The sequence below is a fragment of the Strix aluco genome, chromosome Z (assembly GCF_031877795.1).
Source record: "Strix aluco isolate bStrAlu1 chromosome Z, bStrAlu1.hap1, whole genome shotgun sequence".
Classification (NCBI taxonomy): domain Eukaryota; kingdom Metazoa; phylum Chordata; class Aves; order Strigiformes; family Strigidae; genus Strix; species Strix aluco.
Window position 1 is genome coordinate 26,943,054 of NC_133971.1, and position 25,924 is coordinate 26,968,977.

Here is a 25,924-nt window from a genome sequence, read left to right on the forward strand (position 1 = left end):
TGCTGCAATGAATTAGTTCTCCAACTTGGGCAAACTGCGTAATTCAGCTTTGAAGAGAACAAATGAGTACAGGCTTCTGCAAACAAGGTGAGCTGGTGTCATAGCCCCACTGTGTTTAGTACTGTACTCCAGCCATATTTTCCTTAACCCTCTTATTTTATGTTGTCTACTAAGGTGACTAGGTCATAAAGTAAGCTTAAAATACCACAATTAAGTCAATATGTTTTCCATTGTTTTACTGAAACTGAAAAAGTAGTTCTGTACCAAAATGTACACAATTTAGTAATAATACAAAACGTTAATTCTGCAAGACAGAATGTCAGTTAAATCCACCAAAATGAACACTGAACCACCATTTATTGCCAGAGCAGTGTTACTTTAAATAAGATCACTGAATGAACATAGAAGCAAAGTAGTTTCAACTTTCCTTAAATAAAATGGTAACTATTAGCAACAATACTGCAGGAAGATAAAACATTCATGATATTTACATGCTATCATAACATATCTAGCATGTAGTATGTCTTCATGCTTGCACATTAGCTTTATGAGCTCATTACAATAATATTAATGTGTTGACGTACTACAAAACAACCCATGATTTATATCAAATTTGCACAAGAGCACCTCTGCTAGTCACTCCTTTAAGAATGCTACTGCATTCCTGCAAGAAACCCAGTCCAATCCACTGATTCACCCCCCAGAAAACCTAAAAAACAAACCCCAAACCAAACTAAAAAAACCCCCATCATCAAGCATATTAACAGTTTTCCTGCTGTGATTAACTAGGCAGGGAGATGCATTTAGCAATATTCTCAAAGGTGAATCAAACCAGAATAAACCTGGGTTTTCTGTATTACATTAAGAACACCTGAGACTGCTTCACTGGTCCAAGTACAGTATTTTAATACAAAAATGCTTGTTGCATTAATATATCATTTCACTGAATTCCCTTAATTAGTACTTTTCATTGAAAAAGGATAAGATTTCTTCTTAAAATAAATATTCCCCCCTCAAAAAGAAAGTTTCAAAGAAATGAAAACATAAAAAAACCCTAACAGAACAGTGTGGTTTTCTGGCTTCACTTTCCTTCAGCTTAAGCAGTGGATACACACCTACTCCTGGGGAGTGTGTGTCAAACACTTAAAAAAAATATATAATTAGGAATATACAAACACACTGTACCTTAAGAGACTTCTTTTAAAAGAAGTGTAAACATCTGTTCTTGACTCCTGTTGTTTGAATGCACTCCTATCAAAAAAAAGTTTGAGAAACTGCATTTGCTTAAATACCCGACATGTAACTGTTTTTGGAGTTACCAGTTTCAAAATCTACTTTTTCTACCCAAACAAAATAACAAAACAGTTGAAGACACTTTTTTCCCCTACTTCAGTACAGATTACATTTAACAGTTCAGAACTTTACGGGTCACAGGTTTTCCATAAAGGAATAACCTAAATTGTGGAGTTAAGTCACTGAATGCTGCTTAGCTGAAGCAGCAGCAAACTAAGTACTGTACATAAACAGAGGTTTATATAAAGCTAATATGATTCAGTAGAATTGTTTTATAGCCTAAGACCTAAGTTTTACAGGTGAACAAAATGAAAATTAGGAGTTCATGGGAAGTGATTAGGCTTGCCATCACTTTAAAAACCATGCTTGTCTAACCAGAAAATAAACACGGCAAGGACCAGTGCATTCAAGCCAAGTTTAGACCAACTTTTTTTTTTTTTTTTTTTTTAAAAATGTACCAAGTACATTACATCACTTTTCAGCTTGGCAGTTACCAGGAGCTTACCAGTCAAAATAATCTCAACCTATAAAAACATGACCGACCCTTTCAAAAATGATGTGTAAGAGTAAGAATTCTGAAGCCATGTTCCAGACATCTGACAGGACTTCTTTCACGAAATCATCTTTAGCCACTGAAGATGGTTGAAGGCATAAATAGTCTCACAGAAGTCCGTTGATCTCTCAGTTTATCTTACACAGACATCACTGAGTTGAAGGTGATTTTCATTCTAAACTTCACAGATTTTGGTTTTTTCCCCCTGTGCACCTGGTCAGTTGCTAGAATAATTCTTAATTTCAAAGCCATTTTAGTATTCAAGCTGCTTTCTTAGTGCAGGTTCCTTGAAGATCTTGTAGATTTATTTTTGACCTAGTAAAAACAGTAAGATAACTACATTAGACAGTCATAATGTTATACTGTTGTTATATGTTGCAATTATTCGTGTAATTATTATTGAATCTTATGTACTTGAAAGAAGGGCAGAACAGCAGAGGAAGACAAGAATTTTTCCATTTCTTACCTGTTGTGAATCATGTGGCTTCTGACTAGGTGCCCAGCTGCAAGAGCTGCCATTAGTGATAATTCCCCTGCCATCACTGTAGCACAAACAATTTTAGCAAGCTGACGGGCGTTCTCACCAGGGTTATCTTGGCTTGCACCTTGAACCCCTAACATCTGGAGAGAAAAGTATACAGTGTTATGCTATGAAATTTAAGTAAATTTATGCTAAATTTAGTATTAAAGTAAAGCTTTCCAAACTATATCCAATCAACTAGCTTTAAGTCTCTTTAATATTAAACACCTTAAGCTTTAGAAACTAGATATATGAAAACAATTCCTTAGATAATTCTAAAATTTTCATGTCAAATTCACCAAATTTCAATAGGCCCCATTCCCACAACATTACTCAGACACCATATACACAACATGAAAGCAAGCTTTGATTAAAGAAGCTAAGTTGCTTTAAACTTTCTGCTTTATACCTGCAAACAGGCCTGCTGTGGGAGCAAGTTGGTGCCTCCGCCAACAGTTCCTATTTCTATAGAAGGCATTGTGCAGCTGATGTACAGGTCTTCATTGGTGAAACCAGTGCGCTCCATCAAAGTGATGCAATTAGAGCTGCCTACATTCTGCGCAGCATCCTTCAGATCAGGAAGGAGAAACAAAATAAAAAACCAGAACACTCAACTAAGAACTAATGAGCTAAAAACCCCCCAAATTGGTGCAAAACAAACCTACCTGACCACAGGCAATGTAGATAGCTGTCACAATGTTTGCTGCATGTGCATTGTAGCCACCTATGCTACCAGCCATCGCAGAACCCACCAAATTTTTGTTTATATTGACTTCAACTATATCTTCTGTAGTTGTCTTCAATACCTAGACAAAGTGATACACTTTTACTACACCATTCCTTAGGGAAGAGTCAAAATACTCTATTTATGGTTAATAAGCCTTCACCCCTTGTTTACTTCCATACGGAATTCGACCCAATCATTGTTCTAGATACCTACTTACATTTTTGTTCAAAAGGAGCCCTGTCAAACGCAGGCTACAATGTCCAAGAAAGAATGGGAGAGTCAGTGTGAAGGGTTTGGACTTGCACAGGCCTTTTAAGAAAAGCTCACCAGCTACCTTCTCCATTTCAAATTCTCATTTAGCTTCAGAATGAAACAAACAAAATCAACCTGGCAGAAATATCCCATTAATTCACCTTGACATGATAGCAACACTGCTCCCAAGTTGTGCCAGACACTAAACCCTCCCCAGTTTTGCTCTACACATAAGAATACAGAGCTAAACTGAAGAGTTCAGACACAAACTGCTGTGCTACATCGGCAAATAAACATTGTGCACGGTAATATCAAATTAAGTGGCATATTTATACTATACTGACTGTATTTTGAAACCTTCAGGTAAGAGATTTGCATTGAATTTAGTATAAAAATGGTCAAAGAGAACAAAAAAGGATAGTGCTGTGAGCAAAATTTAAGATATTCCAGTGTAGCAGGAATAGCAACTGATGACAGAGATCTGCACAAAGTCTACAACACTGAAAAAAATACAAAGTTTATACATTTGAGTTCTATGTAAGTGAATGTAGTGATGTACATGGCTGGGGGTTGGGGAAAAACATCCCAAATTTACCTAAAACCTATCCATGCCCATTACCAAAGGATTGGCTCCCCATTACTACTCTGGAATGAAATCTTGGCGTTATAATAGATATTGCCACTGAATCAGCTATAAAAAATGCCAACAACTTGAAAATTAGGGAACTAGTAGGAAGCAAACCCAAAACACATAAATTATGTTAATGCATAAATCCAGCCTGCACACACACTTTGAATACTGTGTCCAACTGTGTACCCAGAATTTGAGAAATTTTAGAACTGAATAAGATCTAGAGATAAGGATGTTCAAAGACATGCCAGAATAGTCTTTTTACTCACTCCTCATAGAGAAACTAGCACTTTACAGTCTGAAAATGAGAATAGCTGGAAAGGTGGAAGGGCTGTGTTACAGCTTTAAAATCCTGAGCAGTAGAGTGAAGATAAGAGTCTTAAGTATCTCTTCCAGTACCAAACTAGGGCATCATCAAATGGAATCAACAAGAAGGAGGTAGTTCTCACACAAGGTGTAGCAGCATTGTGCAATTCCATCTGCAATACTAGTGCTAAAAGTTTACATAGTTTCACAAAAGGAACTGGACAAATTACTGGGGGAAAACAAACAAATCCATCAAATACAAAAGCACCAATTCAGAAAGTCTTGAACAAGTTGATGGAAGACTATGCTAAGTATGGTGTAGTAAATTTCTCTCTGGATATTGTCTCTCATGGCCAGTGGTGGCGACCAGGTAACAGGCAATGGATTTGGTCTGATGCACACAGCCCGTCTTCTGAGCTCAGGTGGAAAAGAATCTAAGACGGCTCTTATGATGTAGGACGAGTTTGCCAGCGGCTAGGAATGGCACTGCTTATAAAGGTTACCCTTCCTCCTGCAAGATGCTAAGGCAGCTTTGGAATTAAGTGAAGCACCTGATTATCTGTTTTTATTGTAGTGAAACGATCAGAATGACTGGGTTTAATGACAGGCAAAACCCCATGTGTAAAAATCTGTCCAACTGTGGCATAATTTTTCAGAAATAAGAAGTGAAAAACCTAATGCCTTCAGCTAGATATGCATCATTAAATATACACACATTATGTCAGAAGAGACAATGAAAGCAAAAAATATCTACTGTCTCAGGAAAAATGGCTTATCCTACAGTAACTGAAAATACATGTAGGTGTTATCCTTACCTGGAAAACAACTTACAGTTAATATTTATGATGTAAGATAGGTATCGGTTTTGTAAAATATACGCATTTTTATAAATAAGCAAAAGAAAGCACTTACTTCTCTAACAACTTTGGCTGGAATGACTGCTTCGCAGACAACAGACTTCCCTCTTCCTTCTATCCAGTTTATAGCAGCAGGTTTTTTGTCTGTACAATAGTTACCACTAATAGCTATAACTTGCAGATCAGGAAACTCCTCATTCAACCTTGCCAGTGCTTTTTCAGTACCCTGTTAGAAGAGAAACAGATAAAAGGCTAGTATATCATTATGGTTGCAAAACAAGCTACTCAAGGACAGTGGAACAGCAAGATGAGGTTAAGTCTAATCAGATCAACAGTTACAGCTGAGGAAAACAATTTCAGGAAGGAACCTGAAACAGCAAAAGAACCCCACCCCAATTATCACTACCTTTTTTCAAACAATTTTGGGAATTATATGGGGAATAATTGGTTCTTCCCAATATGTATGGACTCTCTGGATACATTCTAGGTGAATGGGCATATGCTTACCATACTGAAGATACTACATGAATCAAGTCAAATACTACAGGCATGAAATGAATTCATTTTGGATGTAGTGGAAAGAGCTTCTCTACACCAGAAAATCAGACAAAAGGTCTGGTACATTTAGTACCTGTCTATGACCAAACCCATTTATGTAATGGTTCTGATAGACTTGAATTTTATATTCAATAGGCAATCAGTATTAATCTCAAACAGCACAAGGAATCCCCCCATCTATGGGTCATGGCTCAGGTTCTTCCACATTTGCATAAAAACACAAGCAAACCACCAAAACTAGAGAACACCCCTCTGCTGGCATTCACCAGATTCCTAATCCTTTATTTACAAGGAAGTGATAAACACAGTAACAGATTAATTACTATTGGATAAAATCTTTGGCCCATAGCAACAGGGCAACCAGCTTAACTTCCGTATTATCAAGAATACTTTCTTTAAATATTTTTTAAAAAATTAAAATACAAAGTTACTTTTTTCTTTCATCGTTCTCATCGTATTCTTTTTACACTTGACAAGGTCAAATATTTTTATTATTTTATAGCACTGCAAACAGGGCTATGTCTTATCTTTCTGTCTTCACACGCCAGGTAGTCACACATTGGTAGGCTATAATTGATTTACTTTTGAAACAAATACACATTTATTAAAAAGACTCCAGGGAACTGGTCCTTACTTTTGAAATCATATTCATTCCCATTGCATCCCCTGTTCCAGACTGAAAACGGATATAAAGGTTACGACCAGCCAAACTGATGAGAAGTTTTTGTAGGCGGGCAAACCTGCAAGAAAATTTAACTGTTATTTACAATCCTCAAGGGAAAAGATTAAACTAGTTTTAAGTGGTAAAATGACAATACATCATTGCAGATAGCGCTGTTAACTACGCTGTGTTCCTCCTCCCTCAGTGCAGAAAAAACCTTCAGTTACCATGCACATAGTTTTCTCGAGTAAATACTTTTACAATGTTCACTGCCTTTTTATGTTTTCTATGCCTGGACTTCATGAAATAAAATATCCTGAAGTGCTAGCAGAAATTTAATTCATTTCTATTCCTTAAAACATCTGACTACCAGGTATAAACTAAAAATGGAAATTCTTATGTCAGTTTTACAGCAAGGCAAAACCCATGCTATCTCCAACAACACTGCAAGCTCCACAAGTCAAACAAAAAACATGAAATACTGCATTTAAACAGCAGCGCAAGTTGATTCTGCCCGAAATACATATATGTCCTTGGCTGACTCTTGTAAGATTCGTAAGAAACAAAACTGAAAAGGAAATCTCTCTCTGAATCTCCCTAAAGAAAGCAAGTAATCGTAAGTCTTTAAAAAACCCTCCAGGCCTTGAAATAGACTTATTCTTAATAGTGTTTTACATTTTTTAGCATTTCAGTTCTACCATTAGTTTATCCTGTATTCTCTGGAACTTCACAAATTAATTATTAACATTAGTAATATAACCTGAAAGGCTAGATTCCAAACTCTGTATTACTTTTTCCATAGTGACTACTAAAATCCAAATAAGCTTTTATGTTGAGTTTTAAATGCGCAGACAAAATAAATAATGTATTAAGTATTACATAATGCAAATGTATTTTTTGCTAAGATACAGTTGTTTACCACTTATCATCAGAAAATGTTTATTACTAGCCTTGGTGACTTTTGTTCTCTTAGATTCACACTACATGGGATAGCGAAAATGAATATATGTTATTTCCTGTATTGTGGTATACAAAGAAACCCCACCAATTAGGAGCTTTCTACCATCCACAGAAGTCTTAGGTCAGGAAATAAGGCTGGAATAGCCACTGTACTAACCTACTTGTGCTGTCAAAAGCTTCCTTCATTATTTTAAAGCCTTCAGGGCTTTCAAGCCAAACTTTCACTTCTGCAGCCTGGCAAGCTGTGGGCAGCCTTACAACAGGTCCTCGAGTCATCCCATCTGCCAGAATGCGGCTACTTGCACCTCCACCAAGCTAAAAATCAAAGCACAAGGGAAACAGAGTAAGATTATTGAAAGTGAATTTTAGTTTTTAGGAAGTCAAAAATATGCCCTATATCACCCCAAATATTTTTCATAATAAAGAGAGTTTTTCAAGCTTAATACTTACACATATTGCTCTACATCCTCTGTTTGTGCTTGCTACAAGACATCCTTCTGTTGTTGCCATTGGCACCTGAAACTCTTTGTTATCCAAAAACAGTGGTCCTGCTACACCCACTGGAATAGGCATATATCCAATCACATTTTCACAGCAAGCTCCCATAACCTTACAAAAATAATACAAAAAGTTATCATTAAGGTTACATTACAGTGGTAGAGTACTGCATGTTACAAACTATGCCTGTGACTACAACAATGTGTCTTAGGAAAAAACCCACAACCCTACCCATAAAGAAACCAATTCCCAAAAGTTAACAGCTACAGCTATCAACAGCTAATACTGTTCAAGTCTAGTATTTGGCAGATGTATTGAATCTTATTAAGTCTTAAATACTAGTAATAAAAACCTAATACTGAATTTTAAATAAACTTCGACTTTAACTTCAGCTCAAGGTAACTTTATCATTCAGCTGAACTCAGGCTCAGTATTAGCAGAATTCTGTATTTCTGAGGTAAGGCAACTGCATACTTTGTAGGATGTATTTTTGGGGTAAGCTACAAAACTTACCCACCTCCTTAGGTTTAAAGACATCAAGAGCAACAAAAGGTAGCACCTTATGTTTGCCTTTTTTTTTTCCCCTTGTACATCAGTTTTGACCAAGTTCATTGTTAATTCATACACATTACTTCAAGCATGTATTCCATGTATTGGGAAAATGGTTTTACAGTGAGTTTTACTTGTCTGCCTTTTACTTACCAAAGAATAATTATAATTCCTGTAAGGAAGATATTGCAAAGACGAGGGTTCAGGGAGTTTCTTAGATAACATCTGTCTGCGAATGGACACACCTCGCTCCTGAGTTTCCATCAGGGTTTCCAGTTTGTATGCAGGGATATGCTTAGCATTAACTAAGCTGATAACCTCAGCATCAGTAAGGCATTTTGCTCCTTTCTGGAAATGTAAAGGGTGGGAGAAAAAGTACATATTCTCTCGGTGAAAACCCTTTTAAGTGTTTCCAGACAAAAAAGGGTAACTACTTTACTTTGACATTGTCAGAGTACATCTAAAGGAACCAACTGTCAATGTCAGGTTTTACAGCAGGCCAGGATATGATCAAAAACTTTTTACTCAGAAACGCACTTACACGTGAACATGATGAAGCTTCAATGACTTCATGTGTAATGAATGATGAAACTGCTTCCCCTTCCCCCCTCCCCCTCCCCTCCACCCTGACTGACTGGAGGAGAAGTGACTTATGAAAGGGTTTTGTTTTAGTCGTGACCCCCCCACCCAAGTTATTAAAGCTATGTAATTTTCTGAAGAATTACATTACAATCAACAGGATCATTTAAAAACTGGAAAATGAACTGTAAGAATTCTTAAATCAGATGTTGCAGTAGAGGTTAAAAAAAAACCAAGTTATTTTTCCATACCTCTGCATTTCCAAGTATACGAACACATTCCTCAATGGAACGTGGTTCTTTAGGTAACTCAATTTCTTCCTCTTTTCCATTAAGAAATGAAGAAGCTTCCACAGGGTTGCAGCTGCCAACTACAAATGTAGCCTTGGTTGATGACTCTGCTAATACAGGTTTTATGACTTCGGCTGCATAAAGACAATGAAAATGAACTTTTGTTTTACAAAATTCTGAAGTTTTGATTCCAAATACAACATGCTAACACAGATTTCACTATATGTTCCAAATATTCAGGAATTAGTTCAGACTTTAAAATGCTAAAAATTACCATTTCCATCTTTGGGAACTAAAGCTTCTTCTACTGTGTTAGATTTCTGATTGTTTTTCATAAGTCCAGATTGCTTCCTGCAACAATTCTCAGGGACCTTTTTCTGGACCATCACTGGAGACGTTATGGGATTCTTCAGTGAGAGTGTGGATTCAGTCTCTGCTTGCTCAAAGAAAATATATTTGACAGCAAGGAGAAGGGCTAATCCAAGAGTGATTACTTGTTCAATATCCATACTGGCCATTCTAAAAGAGACAAATCAAAAAGTAAATATATGGTATATATAATCTGTTGCTTATAACAGCATTCTGACATCCCTTTGCTTTAGAAAGGGTAATAGTTTCATCATAATTCATACAGTTACAGAAATTCCTTTCAAAAGACATTTTCTACCAGGACACTCAAGTATGCTAAGTTAAGGTAGAGAAATCATTCTTTATATTATTAACAATGTAAGAATTTTCAGATGTCATTAAATGTTTACTACATCTTAGCTAAAAAGCAGTCCCAGTAAGAGAAATTACTGTAAAATAGTCACTAACAGCTACATCAAATTGATTTAACACCTATCTCCCAACAATAAAGTAGAAAGTTTCAGTTATCATCTTCTGTCAATAATGACTACTATGACACATGCTGAGATGCTAAGAGTGGGGAAAAAACCCCTAAAACAGACAGTTCTGAGTTTTCAGAAGTAATATGGAACCACAGGTGCTGCTAACTTCAGCTGAGCTGAAGGAAAAGCAATAGTGACATGGCTTTTGTGCTTTTTGCGCTTGTGTGTGAATGGTCAGAAGCTCTGCATAATAATTACTCTAGTGCAGTCAGAAAATTTGTTTTTCAGTGTGCTCTGAAAGGTGTCAGTGCTAATGGAAAAAGGCAGTGTTTTAATGCATGCAGGACAGCTGGCTCCTGAACACTCTTTGATTACTTCAAGGAGATTGGACAAATGGCATAATATTGAAGTAATTCTTTTGAAACATCATCTCTGTTTCCAAGAAATCCTACACTGGTCAGACCTGCAAGTTTACAAGTGTTGTACCCTAGGACCATAGCTTGGCAGCACTGAAAAATACACCCTAATGAATGAAACGCTTCTCTTCTGTGAAGTCACCTACCGAGAAAGGTAGAACTGCCATAAGGAAACATTAGGTTCAATTCTCTTTGGCGCATTCTCATCTAATCCCACTGAATTTTCTACAGTATTGTTTTGAGCAGCTGGTTCTGCTATCCAACGACTGTGGGCATGAACAAGAACCAAACCCAGCGACTGTATTAAAAACACAAAACAACATAACAAATATTAATTTTTCAACAGTAACTAGGTATCTAACCTACTAAGATTAAACATTTTCTTTTATTGTTTGTTTGGGTTTTTCGGGTTCTTTTGTTTCCCACACCTCAAAAGTCTGAAGCTAAAGGCTGATTTTCCACACCTCTCATCAACACCTTTTCTGGCCTATTGTAACACTCATAGCTTTGAACTTGTCCCACCACATCCTTCCTCTTGCTCAAGTAATAAGCAAAGGAAGCTGAGGATACCGTAGGGGTATGAGGGAAGGAATTAGTACACATGAAAAAGCCTTGTGTGTTTAGCACAGAAATGGCATACGCAGGAAGGCTTTAGGTGTAGATACAGGGGTTGTTATTAAAAATTACCATGGTAAACTAGACTAGTGGGATGCTGAGTACAAGTCTATAGAAAACAAAAGCTTGATACATTGCACCAGGACACGTTACTAATTGCATAACCACAGGTGAAAAAGAGCCACAAACCATAATCATTTTGACCCTCTGTGTTACAGGATTTGGTTTATTTTCTTCTTCTTCCAGAACACGAGCAAAATGGCTAAGCTGCCATATAGGGCGCCCTTCACGACTCTCTCTTGAAAGCTGCGAAAGTAACAAAATTTTAAAATAGGCCCTATTTAGTACATATTAGAAGAACCAACAAGTGAGCTTCCACACTATATTTTTATTTGATGATTAAGAAAATACCACCAAAACAGTTAGCCTACAGTCTACTGTTTAGCCTACGTTAGACTTTAAATAGTGGAAAACCTTGGACAGCCAATAATCTACAATATAATTACTCTGCTTTAGATCAGAACTCATTAACTGTAACTCATTTACAGTGGCATTAACAAGTTACTGTTATCAGCTGAGCCACTATAAATCTTATTGCGCATTCCCTTTGTTCACTTTGAAAGGAAGACAAACATGCTGACCTATAACTCCATGCAGAAATGTACAGCCTACAAGAAGCACAGGGTCTAAATAAAAAGCTTGATGTTGTCTTGAAGTTAGTCTTACCTCTAATACCAAGGACACACAAGCTGGAAAGAAGGTCATGAAGACAAAGTAGTTGGCAAGAACAGACATACAGCCAAAGCAGCACATAATTTCAAGTTGTCGTACACCTACATAAAAAAAGAAGAAAACTTCTACATTTGAATATGCAATGTGCTTGCTATATACTTGAAAAAGTGCTGCAGAAGTAAGAAAAAAAGACATTAAACTGACACAGCAGATTATAGAAGGAACTGTCTAGATTAATAAAAACAAGCATGTTAAGCCCTAGTCGTTGTGTGTTAGCTTATTCTGAGCACAATATGTACTTATGGTATGGTATTTACAAAAAACTTTTAAAATGTAATTCTAAATAAATACAAATAATCACAGTTCACCAATATTTTAAAGCTTCACACTGAAAGCCTGAAATTCTTCACATATCTAAGCAAAGAAATAACCGACCTTATGTACTAAAATCCCTTCTGAAAGATGGCCAATTAAGTGTTCAGGCAATAAGAAACAGTATATAGCCCACCTACTCCTTCACAAGCCTGGTATCCAGGAGAAGTCAATCAGCCGTGTTGCACATGCATTACAGAACTGCCTTAGTAAAGATGAAACCGCTAACAGTACAAATCTTTAAAAAAAAATATAAAATCAACTCTATGCCACATCAAAATGAGGGTTTTCTTCCTAGAATAGGAAAACAGCCTACTAATACACAATATCCTGAAAAGGTCCAAAAAATTTGAAAAGCAAATGCTTTTGGAAGATGCCTTTAAGGTCTGTAAGATATTTAAAAAAAAAAAAAAACACAAAAAACAACAGACAAAACCAAACACGCAAACAAAACCCCACTTTAGTCCTAACTATGGAACTTTGATTATTTTACAAATAAATTAGTTATTTACATGTGAAAATCCTTTGCTTATTACATTTAACTGTTCTCTTTTCAAGGAAAGACAACTGCTCCTGCACACAGAACTGATGAAGATCAAAAGATGAGGTCAGTAAAAACCAGTAAAAGATATTGAACTAGAGTAACTTTTGTTGACTGAAGTTATTTTCAGAAATACTCATTTTTTGCCAGAATATGAAATAGGTATTTAGGTACTGAAAGTGAAACTAATTTTTAAGAATACCCAATAGAAAGTTTTAGCAGCTACTTTAAGATGTTAACAGGAATGATGGGAATGATAGGAGGTCTTTATTTTATAAAAGCAGCTGCACAGAAGTCCATTTCTACTGCACAATGCTCAAGGAAAGCTCTTATCTGCATTTCAAACTTCTCTTCAACATATACATATTATTCGTATCTGCAGGAAACTAGTAATACAGGCTAATTAGGATGGTAAATAAATAGCTAAACAGATTAAGTCACTCCACTCTCATGGATAACACTTATTATTTGAAAGTCTCAATATCCCAACATCCTTCAAATAGTCTGTTTTAACCGGAAAGATTTAGACCCTAGACTGTATTACTCACCTGACATAGTACCAACACCGATCACAAGACACTCTACAAGTGCATCCAGTGTAAATGTAGGGCCTAAAATTGCCATTCCACGTGAAATATTTTCTCTTACTTCATCCTAAAAGGAAAAATTTCTGTACATTAACATAAAGACAAAAATCAAATTAAGGGAGTACACATGATTAGTACATTGAGTAGTACGGTGATAAGGCCTTATAAAACATACATTGAAAATTAACAATTATGAGATAATACATGCTTTAATTGCTTTATTTACCATAAGTTACTGTACTTTGACAGTCTTTATTTACACAAGATTATTTAATTTCAATTAATTTCTCTACCTTTGGCTCACCAGTTTTCTAAGGTCCTACAACACTGATGGGCACAGAATTAAAGTAACCTCAGAAGAACAGGACTTCTACACTTTGAGGCATAAAATGGAAGCCACTTATGTCATGGCATTTAAAAAATTCTTGCAACCACATATCTGTACCCTAACTTTCATTATTTTTTTATTTTATTATTTAACTCTCTAGATTCAGCTGACAGAAAAGATGACATAAAAGACACTAAAACCTTCCCCTGGGGGGAAAGGGATTTTCTCCAGAAGCCTGGCATGGCAAACTCTAGAGGGTCTGTTGTTGTTTCGGTGGTGGTGGTGGTGGCTTGGGGGGAGGGGGAAAGAGGCTGAAAACCTACTTGTAAAATACTTTCTTGAAAATGAATAAAAAATTCTGTACTCACAATCATTATAAAATAATATGAAGCACACTATAATAATATTGGATATATAATGTGCAATATACTCTCATTTACAATATGTTAAAATAGACAATATTTTTGTCACAATTAGTATGCTCAGCTACCATGTAGAGTATTTTGTGGGTACAAATTAATTTCACTAAATATACTTTTATTTCAGAACTTAGAATATTAGGAAAAAAACATTACAATGATAAGCAAGATGTCCTGTCAATCTTTCCTGTTGTGCTGTGTTAATTGCATTAAGAGCATGAACATTTCTGTCTACGCATATGCTGTGTTTGTTCTGCTAAGGTTTTGTCTAGAAATATGCTTTTTCCAGTATCAGCATTGTAACATTACATGTTTCTTTATATACTGCTTCTGAGCCATAGAAATTAACTTTTTTCTATCAATAACTCTTCTCTAAAAGACTTCGGTCTAGGAACTCTAGCCTCCTTAATAAAACTATAAGCATTGCTTACATAAGAACATAAGAAGTTCTGAACTTCTAAAGTACTCGTACATACAATTAACTTGGCACACTAATTTTATGGTGTCACTATTCACTTGAACATTGACCTGGATTGAAGACAAGAACACAGAATCCGGATAAAATCTAATCCTTTTTGTATATCACCAATATGGTATTCACCTCTACGTCTCTCCACCTGGATTATTCGTAGAATCATAAAATGGTTTTGCTTGGAAGGGCCTTGAAGATCATCTAGTTCAAACTCCCTGCCATGTGATAATGCTCATCTTTGAACATTAAATTCAAAAGCTCCATTGCAAAAAAACCAAAAAACAAAAAACCCATACAAACAAAAAAATAACCCCCCCCTGACCTGTGAGTTGGAACTGAGCGCAAATTTGGCTAATGCACTTGCTCTTGACAGATCAATCAGAAGCAGGAAGAATGGTAAAGCTTCACTGAAAAAAAGAGGCATATGTTAAAATTCAAGGTTTATTTTACAGGAAAAAAAATTCAAGCAAGAAATCCAGAATAATAATTCATTACTTACTTTAAACCTGTCAGTTCCTTATCCAAGAAGTGAATCACAACTGTACTAAAAACAAAACTTGAGAAGATTGTGAAGAGGCCAGCAATACCTTTAAAAAAAAAAAAAAAAGTGAATTGAAAATTTTTGGGGTTTATATATGTACTGAGGAAAAAATAAAGGAAAAAAAGAAAAACTATACCTTTAGATCAATCCTGAAGCAAACAAATACAATTATCATCTCTCAGAGTGCATTAACAGCAGTTGAGATACAAACTGAAGTAGATGCTATTTTCATACATATATTTAAATCTAAAATTTGTACTGCATTCAAAGTAATTCTATAAGAAATAAAAGCCATAAATCTTCTCATTCATTATCAGCAAAAATGAAAACTGGCTTAAACAGCTCTATATTTTTAAGTGTTTCACATAATGAACAACTATTTCAAGAATTACACTTCCAATGTTTATAACATCCTACACAATCTCTCTCTTTAAGAAAGACTGCACTTTGATCTATGCAGAACACTTATTCTGCCATCTGGCAAATAATTAAAATAACCCTCTTATGTACATAAGTGTTAAATTCTAATATTTATTACCAATTTATATTAAAAAAACTATTAAAATGCATACAGCAAATACAAAAATCAGATACAGTACCTAAAATGTATTTTGACCCAAGCTGCCTTAGGTTCTGAAACTGGAAATATATATAAAGGATTGCTATACAGCGCGTGATTGTCAGGATGATGATGTCACTGCTCAGAACATCCTGTTTGAAATACAAAATGATTTAGTTAGCTTTTACACTAAGTAGTAACTTGTTGTTAAGTTTCAGTAATAAAAAAACCCATTGTGAAGCTGTACTAAAGATGGCATTTAAGAATAAAATAAGTATCACTGCTAGTCAGTCTTAAAAAATTAAAATATTGCAAACAATATTAATATAAAACATAATATAAAGTCCTTGGTCACTAGATACTGTGCAACTGAAAGCTAGATTTAATGAAAACCTTCTGTAGCACATCATTGCTTGCACACAATGGGAAAAGAAGGCAATAAAGAAGTTTCTGCATAGATACTTTCCTCCTAAAACATCATAACCTGATCTTATTCTTCTGATTAACACTACATACTGTAACATGAATTTAAATCCTTACTTCTTCAAGTTTGGGGCACTCATAATTCCAACCACAGATCTTATCGTTCCCAGTGAACATCTTCATGGACATCATACAGATGGTGAGAGTCACTGTTCCCACAATGACTTCCCATGGATGAGAGGCTACAAAAAGGCCATGCATTCGAAAAAGTCTGGACAACATTTTCAAGACTTTTTCTATAATTAGTGAACCTGCAACAAGAATATTTCAAATAAGTAAGTACAAGATTCAGGGAAAAGATAGAGCTCTATAAATTTCTGCAAGTCATCCCTTGGAAAAAAAAACCAAAACCAGTTAAGTAACAGAGGAGTAACGAAACTAATCTCACCTTTCAACCTTCAACATAAAACACATTTCTTTCTAAACTTCTGAAATATAGTATGATCTGCTCCTGCCTTCCTAATCTTCTTTTATTTTTAATATACATCTCCCTTGTTTCTTCAAGGTTTTACTAATAAATCTCCATCACTCTCATCACATCACCTAGTATCTTCCTGTCACATAATTTTGATAACACTTTCTCCTGGTTTCGGCTGGGATATAGGTAATTTTATCTTCTTAGAAGCTAGAATAGTGCTGTGTTTTGGACTACTACAGGATTTGGTATGAGAAGCATGTTGATAATACACTGATGCTTTCAGTTGTTGCTAAGAAATCACGGATTTTTCAATTTCCCATGTCCTGCTAGTGTACAGGTACACAAGAAGATGGAAGGGAGCAGAGTCAGAGCACTGGACCCAAACTGGCCAGTAGAATATTCTGTATCCTAGAACGTCATGCTCAGTATACAGGTAAGAGTTGACTGGGAAGCTTGCTCTCTCGCTTCTAGGACTGCAGTTTCAGGTTCTTCTATTCTCTGGGGGTCACTGGCCAGGAAGGGGCTGGGCATCGGTGAGTGGGTGGTGAGCAATCGTATTGTGCATTAATCATTTGTATTTTCTATTATTACTATTATTATTGTCAATATTATTATAATTTTATTTCAATTATTAAACTGGTTTTATCTCAAGCTATGAGTCTCCTTACCCCTCCTATTCTCTCCCCCAGCCCCCGGGCAGGGGAGGGTGAGCGACCGCTGTGTGGTGCTTGGCTGCCGGCCAGGTTTAAACCATGACAGTCCTTTCTGGCACCCAACATGGGGCACGAAGGGTTGAGATAATGACAAATCTGACCAGACCATGTTACAACAAATTTGTTATAAGCATTCATTATATTGGCTTAACAGTTGCTTGAAGATCATCTAGTCCAATCACTGACCTAGCACTGACAGATCCCAACTCCACCATATCCCTCAGCGCTATGTCAACGCAACTCTTGAACACCTCCAGGGATGGGGACTCCACCACCGCCCTGGGCAGCCCATTCCAACGCCTAACAACCCCTTCTGGAAAGAAATGCTTCCTAATATCCAGTCTAAACCTTCCCTGGTGCAACTTGAGGCCATTCCCTCTTGTCCTGTTGCTTGTTACTTGGTTAAAGAGGCTCATCCCCAGCTCTCTGCAAGAGAGTCCCCATGCTGCTGCTTATCACCCGTGGGAGGTGGATTAAGATTTTTGCTTTGCTGTACTATGTAACTCTGATTTATGGCACAATAAGGTTATCAGTCATGGGACTAGTCCGGTATTGGTACTCAGCACTGTCGTCACCTCTGTGCTTCGGGGACCATCTAGCGGAAAGGGTTAACAGTTACATCCTTTGCTCTTCTCCTCCAGAGCCAGTCCATGGGGGAGACACCTTCCTTCACCCTCCCCTTTTCCTCCAGGCTAATTACAATAGCGTTTGAGAATTTCAAACATTTTCAATATCCTTGGACTGCTGAAACTAACATGGTCTTATTGCTAGGAGCCAGATGTCCCTGAACGTGGTTCAGGTTTTGTTCAGGGTTAAGTAACTATATAAGAGTATCAGCCAGAGACCTACCCCAGGCGGGAGAGCTATGAGCGGCAGGTTGTATGGGACAGCATGGGCAAGTGCCTAGGTCAGTGGGCACCTACGATGGTTTGGAATTTTACCCTTGAACAAGTGCAGAATCCCGGACAACTAGTAGAACATTTGGAAGAAGTACGCCGTCACGCTGGCAATTCCAGAGAGACACAAACCACTGCAGCGTGTGCTGGGGCCTGGCCCATGCCTGCTGAGCCCTGTTCAACACTCTTCAGTACCCTCCAGGGGAAGAGAAGGCCTCTGGATCTGACAATAAAGTGACGGGCACTGCAGCCCCTCCAGCCCCAGCAACAAGCACTGCAGCTACTCCAACAACAACTGCAACAGACGCTGCAGCTGAATCAGAGAACCAACCCCTGACGGTATCAGTTGCTCCTATTCAGAACAAATAGAAAAAAGACGACCATTGTGCTTTGTAAGAGATGACTATGAACCAGGGCCATCACAAGAACAGGAGGAAGAGGCAGAACCAGAGGTAATCACCTGTCGTGGTTTGAGCCCAGAGGGAACTGAGCACCATGCAGCTGCTCAGTCACCCCTTTCCCCTCAGGAACGGGAAGGAGAAAATAAAGCAAGAGGCTCGGGAATCGAGCTAAGGACAGGGAGGGGTGGCTCACCCATTATGGCCATGGGCAAAAGACAGACTCAGGGAAGAAAAAGAACATCACTTTAACTCAAACGCTAACACCACCACCACTTAACAGACAGAGTGGGACTGTGAGATGCGTTACCACATCTTAAAAACACCTCCCAGGTTCCCCTTCTTACATAGGTTATCACAGAGGTGCAGCCACCACCACTAATAGGCTCGACCTTGGCCAGAGGCGGGTCTGACTTGGAGCCGGGGCTGGTGGGGGAGCATTGAGAAGCTTCCCACAGGGAGCCACCACTGCAGCCCCCTCCCCCACTACCAAAAACCCCACCACACAAACCCAGTACATCACCCAGTCCCTACCCTTGACTGAGCTGCAAGACCTGCAAAAGCATTTCAGCCATTGTCCAGGCGAGCACATGTAACACCTGGCTGCTCCTATGCTGGGATCACGGAGGCAGTAGCTTGGAATTAAGAGGGTAGGGAGGCCAGGCAGCTGGGATCCTTTTCTAGGGAAGGGGGGGGCATCAACAAAGCAACTGGAAAAAAGACACAAACCCTCAGCCTCTGGAGGTGACTTCTGCGAGGCATGAGGGAAAGGTATCCCTTCAAAGAAGATGTTGTATGTCACCCAAGCAAGCGGACCACCATGCAGAGAGGTATCCAGTACCTGAGGGAACTAGCCGTGCCGGAGGTGATCTACAATGATACGGATAACGAGCAGTTACCCGCGGATCCAGATGAAGTCCAACGCACCCAGCCCATGTGTCGGAAGTTTGTACAGAGTGCACCATCATCGCATGCCAACACATTAGCAGTAACGGACTGGAGAGACGACGAGAGACCAATGGCAGATGAATTGGCTCGCCAGCTCCAGCAAGACAAAGGAAGTCTCTGTTCCTCCCTTGTCACGGCTGTGGAGAGGCTGCCAGACACACCAGCCGAGAAACCGTCCCAGGAGTTACAACAATTCAAAGAGGGTATGTCCTACTCCCCACCTGCACAGACTAGGATCTCAGCTATGAGAAGTAAGCGTGTCCCTGCTCAAGACAGAGAAGACAGAAGGTACGCACCACAGGGGAAGCTGTGGTTTTGCCTGCGTGACTATGGAGAAGACTTGAGAAAATGGGAGGGAAAACCTGCCTTGATCTTAGAAGAGCGCGTACATGCGTTGCAAGAAAAAACAATCACGAACGGGGATTCTTTCCCCTTACCTAGGGGGAAAGAATAAAGGTATAAAAAGAAAGAATAAAGAATAAAAGTAGTTATAAAGAGGCAGAACCCATCTGTATTCCTGGAGGGACTGGGGGATCCCAACAGCTAACTATGTTAGAAGCCAAAGTGAGTTTAACAGGGATTGAGCGGCAAAACCACCCCATTGTGACTGGCTCAGAAGCTCCATGCATCCTTGGCACAGACTACCTCAGGAGAGGGTACTTCAAGGACCCAAAGGGGTATATGTGGGCTTTCGGTATGGCTGCCTTGGAGATGGAGGAAATTAAACAGCTGTCAACCTTGCCGGGTCTCTCCCAGCACACTTAGGTTGTGGGGTTGTTGAGGGTCAAAGAATAAGCGCCAACCACTACTACAGCAGCGCACCGGTGGCAATATCGCACCAGACAAGGCTCCCTGGTTCCTATCCATAAGCTGATTTGTTGACTGGAGAGCCAAGGGGTGATCTGCAGGACTCGCTCACTCTTTAACAGGCCCATATGGCCAATGGGAAGGTCTAATGGAGAGTGGAGACTAACAGTAGACTATCAGGGCCTGAACGAAGTCACGGCACCGCTAAGTGCTGCCGTGCCGGACATGCTAAAGCTTCAGTAGGTACTGGAGTCAAAGTCAGCAAAGTGGTATGCCACCACTGATATTGCTAATATGTTCTTCTCAATCCCTCTGGTGGCAGAGTGCAGGCCACAGTTTACTTTTTTTACTTGGAGGGGCACCCAGTACACCTGAGATCGACGGCTCCAGGGCTGGAAACACAGCCCCACCGTTTGCCATGGACTGATCCAGACTGCACTGGAAGAGAGTGAAGTTCCAGAACACCTGCAATACATTGATGATGTCATTGTATGAGGCGACACGGCACTGGAAATTTTTAAGAAATGGAAGAAAATAATCCAAATCCTTCTGAAAGCTGGTTTTGCCATAAAGCGGACTAAGGTCAACAGACCTGCACCGGAGATTCAGTTTTTAGGAATAAAATGGCAAGACGGACATCATCAGCTCCCAATGGACGTGATTAATAAAATAAAAGCTGTGTCCCCCCTGACTAGCAAAAATGGCACAAGCTTTCTTTGGCATTTTGGGTTACTGGAGACGCATTTCCCACATTACAGACTGATTGTAAGCCCTCTCTATCAAGTGGCCCAGTAAAATCATTCTTTTACATGAGGCCCTGAGCAACAGCAAGTCTTTGGACAAATTAAACAGTAAACAGTTCATGCAGTAGCCCTGGGGTCAGTCCAGGCTGGACAAGATGTCAGAAATGTGCTCTACACCCCAGCCGGGGAGAATGGCCCTACCTGGAGTCTCTGGCAGAGAGCACCAGGGGAGACCTGAGGCCAACCCCTGGGGTTTTGGAGTCACAGATACCGAGGATCTGAGGCCCGCTACACTCCAACGGAAAAGCAGATACTGGCAGCATATGAAGGGGTTCAAGCTGCTTTGGAAATGGTTGGTACTGAAGCACAGCTCCTCCTGGCACCCTGACTGCCAGTGCAGGGCTGGGTGGTCAAGGCCAGGGTCCCCTCTATACACCACACAATCGATGCCGCGTGGAGTAAAAGGGTCACACTGATCACACAGCGGGTTTGAATAGGAAACGCCAGTTGCCCAAGAATATTGGACGTAATCACAAACTGGCCAGAAGGCAAAGATTTTTGGAATGGCACCGGAGGAAGACTTGACACGTGCTGAAGAGGCCTCACCACATAATAAACTACCAGATAATGAGAAGCAATGTGCCCTGTTTACTGACGGGTCCTGTCACACTGTAGGGAAACGTCAAAGGTGGATGGCTGCTGTGCGGAGCCCCTCACGACAGGTCACACAAGCTGCTGAAGGAGAAGGTGAATCGAGTTGGTTCGCAGAGGTGAAAGCCATCCAGCTGGCCTTGGACATCGCTGAGCGAGAAAGGTGGCCAGTGCTCTGTCTCTACACCGACTCACGGATGGCGGCAAATGCCCTGTGGGGGTGGTTACAGCAGTGAAAACGGAGCAACTGGCAGCGCAGAGGTGGCAAGATATTGCTGCTTGGGTAGAGAATGTAGTTATGAAAGTACGTCACATAGATGCTCAGGTACCCAAGAGTTGGGCCACTGAAGAACATCAGAACAACCAACAGGTGGATCAAGCTGCTAAGATTAAGGTGGCTTGAGTGGATCTGCACTGGCAACATAAAGGTGAGAAATTGATTGCTCGCTGGGCCCATGACTCCTCAGGCCATCAGGGAAGGGATGCAACATATAGATGGGCTCATGATTAAGGGATGGACTTAACCATGGACGCTATTGCACAGGCTATCCGTGAATGTGAGACATGTGGTGCAATCAAGCAAGCCAAATGGTTAAAACCCTTTGGTATATAAATATAATATAATAATAATATAATATAATAATGTAATATAAACATGGAGAGGCTTGGCAGATTGCAAAACACAGAAAATACAAATGAGTAATGCACAATGTGATTGCTCACCACCCGCCGACCAATGCCCAGGCCGTTCCCGGCTAGCCATCCCATGGAAGTGAGAATCCCGGACAGGAGTGGGAGCTTCCTGCTCCACCCTCATCCATATACTGAACATGAAGTTGTAAAATACGGAATATTCCACTGGCCAATTTTGGTTTGGTGCTCTGGCTGTGCTTCCACCCAGCTTCTTGTGTACCTGCACGCTAGCAGGACATCGTGAGTTGGAAAATCCGTGATTTCTTAGCAACAACTGAAAACATCAGCGTATTATCAACATTCTTCTCATACCAAATCCCATACTGAATCCAAAACACAGCACTATTCTAGCTACTAAGAAGAAAAATTAACTGTATCTCGGCGAAACCAGGACACTCACACCTTTCTTTCATGTAACTAAGAACACGGATGTTCTGTACATCCTTCAGTTACAAAAACCACATTCTAGTTTATCCGTTGTGTACTGTACCTTTAGATGAGTTCATCAAGGATATTTACTTATGTTTATAGCACAGAAACAAAATACCATAAAATTACCTCTTAGATATATTACTACTGGGACTTGGCTATTCTCATTGCACAAAATCAACAGTTATAAAACCCTGTGATGAATTTTAACTATTATAAAGTTCAAAAGATGCTTGAATAGTAGCCTGGCTAACAATCTATAAATTTGTAGTTACATGTACAAACCTAGCACTGTAAAGATTTCCAATAGAGGAATGAGGACTCTACAGACCGTCACTTCAAAGTGGATAAAAAAATCCCTTCATGTTGCCTTAAAAGTAACAATCCATCCATCAGGCTTCTGGGAAGACAATTGTTCCAGTATTTTTTCTTTCACTTGGACATGAAAAATGAAGCTGTCATTCAACGGAGAAAATAACAGACAGGGCAAAATCTATCTGCTTAGTGTTCCTGAAGATACCATCATCACCTTGGTTTCCTACCAATGTCAACCTCAATCCAATGCCAACCAACAGCACCAATATATTTATCTTTCTGCAGTGAAAGTGTGGAAGGATTTTCATGGCTCATGGAACCAAACAGGGAAAATCAGTGAGAGGACTGCCTGCCTTATGAATAAATTATTCCATTTCCTGATAGAAAGCCTTTTATTAAAAAAAAAAAAAACAAAAACAAAAACCAACAAAAAAACCCCACAACAAACCCACTCCTTTTAAAGTCAACATTATCCTTTGTTCTTCCCTGTGCAATATACTACATACCATTTTATAAATTCGTGTTCTTGCAAAACTGTTCCAAAGTGGTATTATAGTTTTTCCTCAGCAGAATGGAAGGTATCTTTTGATTAGGAAAAGTAAAATAAGACACAGCCAATGGAATATCTTAGTGCCAACGTTTGAAACAATGCAAAAAATAGAAAAGGCATAGCAATGTCCTATGAAAATATGAATACTTCTGAATACCACTCTGTTTCAGGAAAATCAGGATTAGTACTTACTACATGACTATATAGTCCTACCAGCCCTAAAACTAGTAATACAACTCCTAAATTCTGACAGTTGGAATTATTATCTAGGCAATTAACAAACTGTCGGCAGAGCTAGAAAGATTTCAAAATCTTTCTTCAGATACTATTTTTCACATTTCTAAGCAGAACTATTAAGTGTAAAATGGCTTCACACAAATCAATTAGAGAAAAATGCATTAATTTGATTATGAAAATAATCACCCATACTATTATGAGGTTATGTTTTATAATTAACTGCTGCTGTGAACCACGGGATCCCTCACTGCTGGTCTTGGGGTTAACTGAGTGGCAGAAACTCCTAATGTAAAAGGATTCTTTAAAGCCTTCATATTTATTCAACCTGCCTGAAGTGCACGGGGTTTTTTGCTATGCAGGTGACATTTCCAGAAAATATTAAGATTTCATACACTGATTCTGCATTACTGAGTGCTGTAAAAAAAACATTCAATGCACATGATCAGCTTGTATTTCTAATTCTGTTTAAAATATTTGTATAGCTACACTGATTCATAGCTTTAAATTAGCAAGACATAACATTAAAGTTGATTATTAACATCAGTTTTTAAAATTTCAAAACGGTGGTTCAAATGGGATACTTTATAAATCCCAGCCATTTCCTGCTTGCCTTTGTTTTCAACATAAAAATTTCAGGAGACTATTAAGTAAAGCAATCCATTCTGGCAATCAAACCAGAATGCAAACAAAACCAACTACAAACCCTTCAAAAACTTTAAGCAGCGTCTAAAAAGCAAACTAGATTGGTTGTATGTAATGTTTTAGAACATTAATGTGCCACGTAACTGTATAACCATTCACTTAAATACCGAAGGTTTGTCACACACCTCTCGCTAAGCTCACAGCAACCATCTGCAACACCATCTATTAGATCAGCACAAATTTCCCATCTCTTGCTGGCTGACTCAGCAATAGTTGCAGTATTATAAAGGAACCGAGTGGCAAAAATAGCTGAGCTAAAACAACCTGTGCAGAGCTCACCTGAAAAGCATAGGACACCACACGGAGCCTGACAAACTCCCAGGTAGCGCCTTCCGTTTTTAAAAAGGGACACCACCCCCACGCAGGCCCATCACTGAAGCCCCTCAGACCCCGTGCGAAAGGCGGGGAGGCCCAGCACTCCAGCGGGACGTAGGCCGGGCCGCCCCACAGCCCGCTGGAAGCCAGCACAGGGAAGGCCGAGTTCCTCCCCGCAGCCGCAGAGGCCCCGCGCGGTGCCGAACGGAGCCGACGAGCCCTGCGCAACGGCAGCGCGCCCAGGGGCGCTGGCCTGCCGCGGCCCACCCTGCGGAGCCGCGCCCTCCAACGTCAAGAAGGCACCGGGACAGCGGCCCCGACTCCCCCGCTCGCCACCCAGGGCGGCGGTTAAGGCGGGCCGGGACGCGGGGCGGCCTCCGATCCCTAGGGCCTGCGATGGCGACGGTGCCCTCCCCCGCGCAGCCGTTATCCGGCCGATCTCCGAGGAGCCGCTCGGGGCCCGGCGTCGCAGCCCGTCCCCCGGCCACGGAGGACCTGCGTCGCACCGCTGGGCTGCCCGCAGCGCGCCTGACCGAAACGCGGCCCTCCCGTCCTCCCATGCTCCGCCGACCCCCGCTCACCGCCCCGGTGCCTGCGCTGCACCGCCGCACACGGACGACACCCTCCTCCTTCCCGCCGCGCTGCGGACTGAGCCGGCCGCTCCTCTCCGAGCAAGGACACGCGGGGCGCGACAGCCAGCCGCCGCCATCGCCCGATCGCGCAGCCAATGGCGAGGGCCCGGCACGCCCAGCCCGCCTCGCGTCACTCGCTGCGTCGCCGGGGCAACCGCCCGGCGAACGCCGCACAGCTCGAGTCTCGATCAGGAGCGGGGAACACGCCATCGCGCCATGGGCTGCCCGCCAATGGGCCAGCGCGCTCCCCTCTCCGTATTTCCTGATTGGGCGGCAGGATGCGGCTCATTTACATACACTGGTCGACCGACCGGCCCCCCGCGCCGCCAGCCTGGGCCCCCCCGCCGC

The 25,924-nt window shown here is 40.2% G+C and overlaps 1 protein-coding gene across 4 annotated transcripts; it reads right to left on the minus strand.

Annotated features, from left to right (window-relative positions):
• Positions 1–221: 221 nt before the first annotated feature.
• On the minus strand, positions 222–25,676 carry HMGCR (3-hydroxy-3-methylglutaryl-CoA reductase). Of its 4 annotated transcripts, none has more exons than XM_074813747.1 (21): positions 25,526–25,653; positions 23,647–23,722; positions 16,187–16,380; positions 15,687–15,798; positions 15,046–15,133; positions 14,869–14,953; positions 13,289–13,394; positions 11,822–11,928; positions 11,285–11,401; positions 10,627–10,778; positions 9,509–9,753; positions 9,196–9,368; positions 8,519–8,713; positions 7,769–7,927; positions 7,476–7,633; positions 6,332–6,437; positions 5,195–5,365; positions 3,032–3,172; positions 2,776–2,934; positions 2,313–2,467; positions 222–2,161 (listed from the first exon to the last, which is right to left on the minus strand). In XM_074813747.1, exons 3-21 carry the CDS (start codon positions 16,349–16,351, stop codon positions 2,107–2,109), a joined length of 2,649 nt encoding a protein of 882 aa, XP_074669848.1. In that variant the 5' UTR covers positions 16,352–16,380; positions 23,647–23,722; positions 25,526–25,653; the 3' UTR covers positions 222–2,106. The 4 variants fall into 4 exon arrangements, with proteins under 4 accessions (XP_074669848.1, XP_074669849.1, XP_074669846.1 ...); XM_074813748.1 differs by lacking the exon at positions 25,526–25,653 and adding an exon at positions 24,909–25,406; XM_074813745.1 differs by lacking the exon at positions 23,647–23,722 and having other exon boundaries at positions 25,526–25,676.
• Between the last annotated feature and the right edge of the window lie 248 nt (positions 25,677–25,924).

Bases quoted from the DNA above. Each gene is read 5' to 3' on its own strand.
- HMGCR (XM_074813745.1), bottom strand. From the start codon at position 16,351: ATGTTGTCCAGACTTTTTCGAATGCATGGCCTTTTTGTAGCCTCTCAT. The intron at 15,134-15,686 runs GTACTGTATCTG...TTTTTTTTAAAG, and splicing joins TGGGTCAAAATACATTTTAG to GTATTGCTGGCCTCTTCACA. The intron at 9,369-9,508 runs GTAATTTTTAGC...GTCTTTATGCAG, and splicing joins AGTTCCCAAAGATGGAAATG to CCGAAGTCATAAAACCTGTA.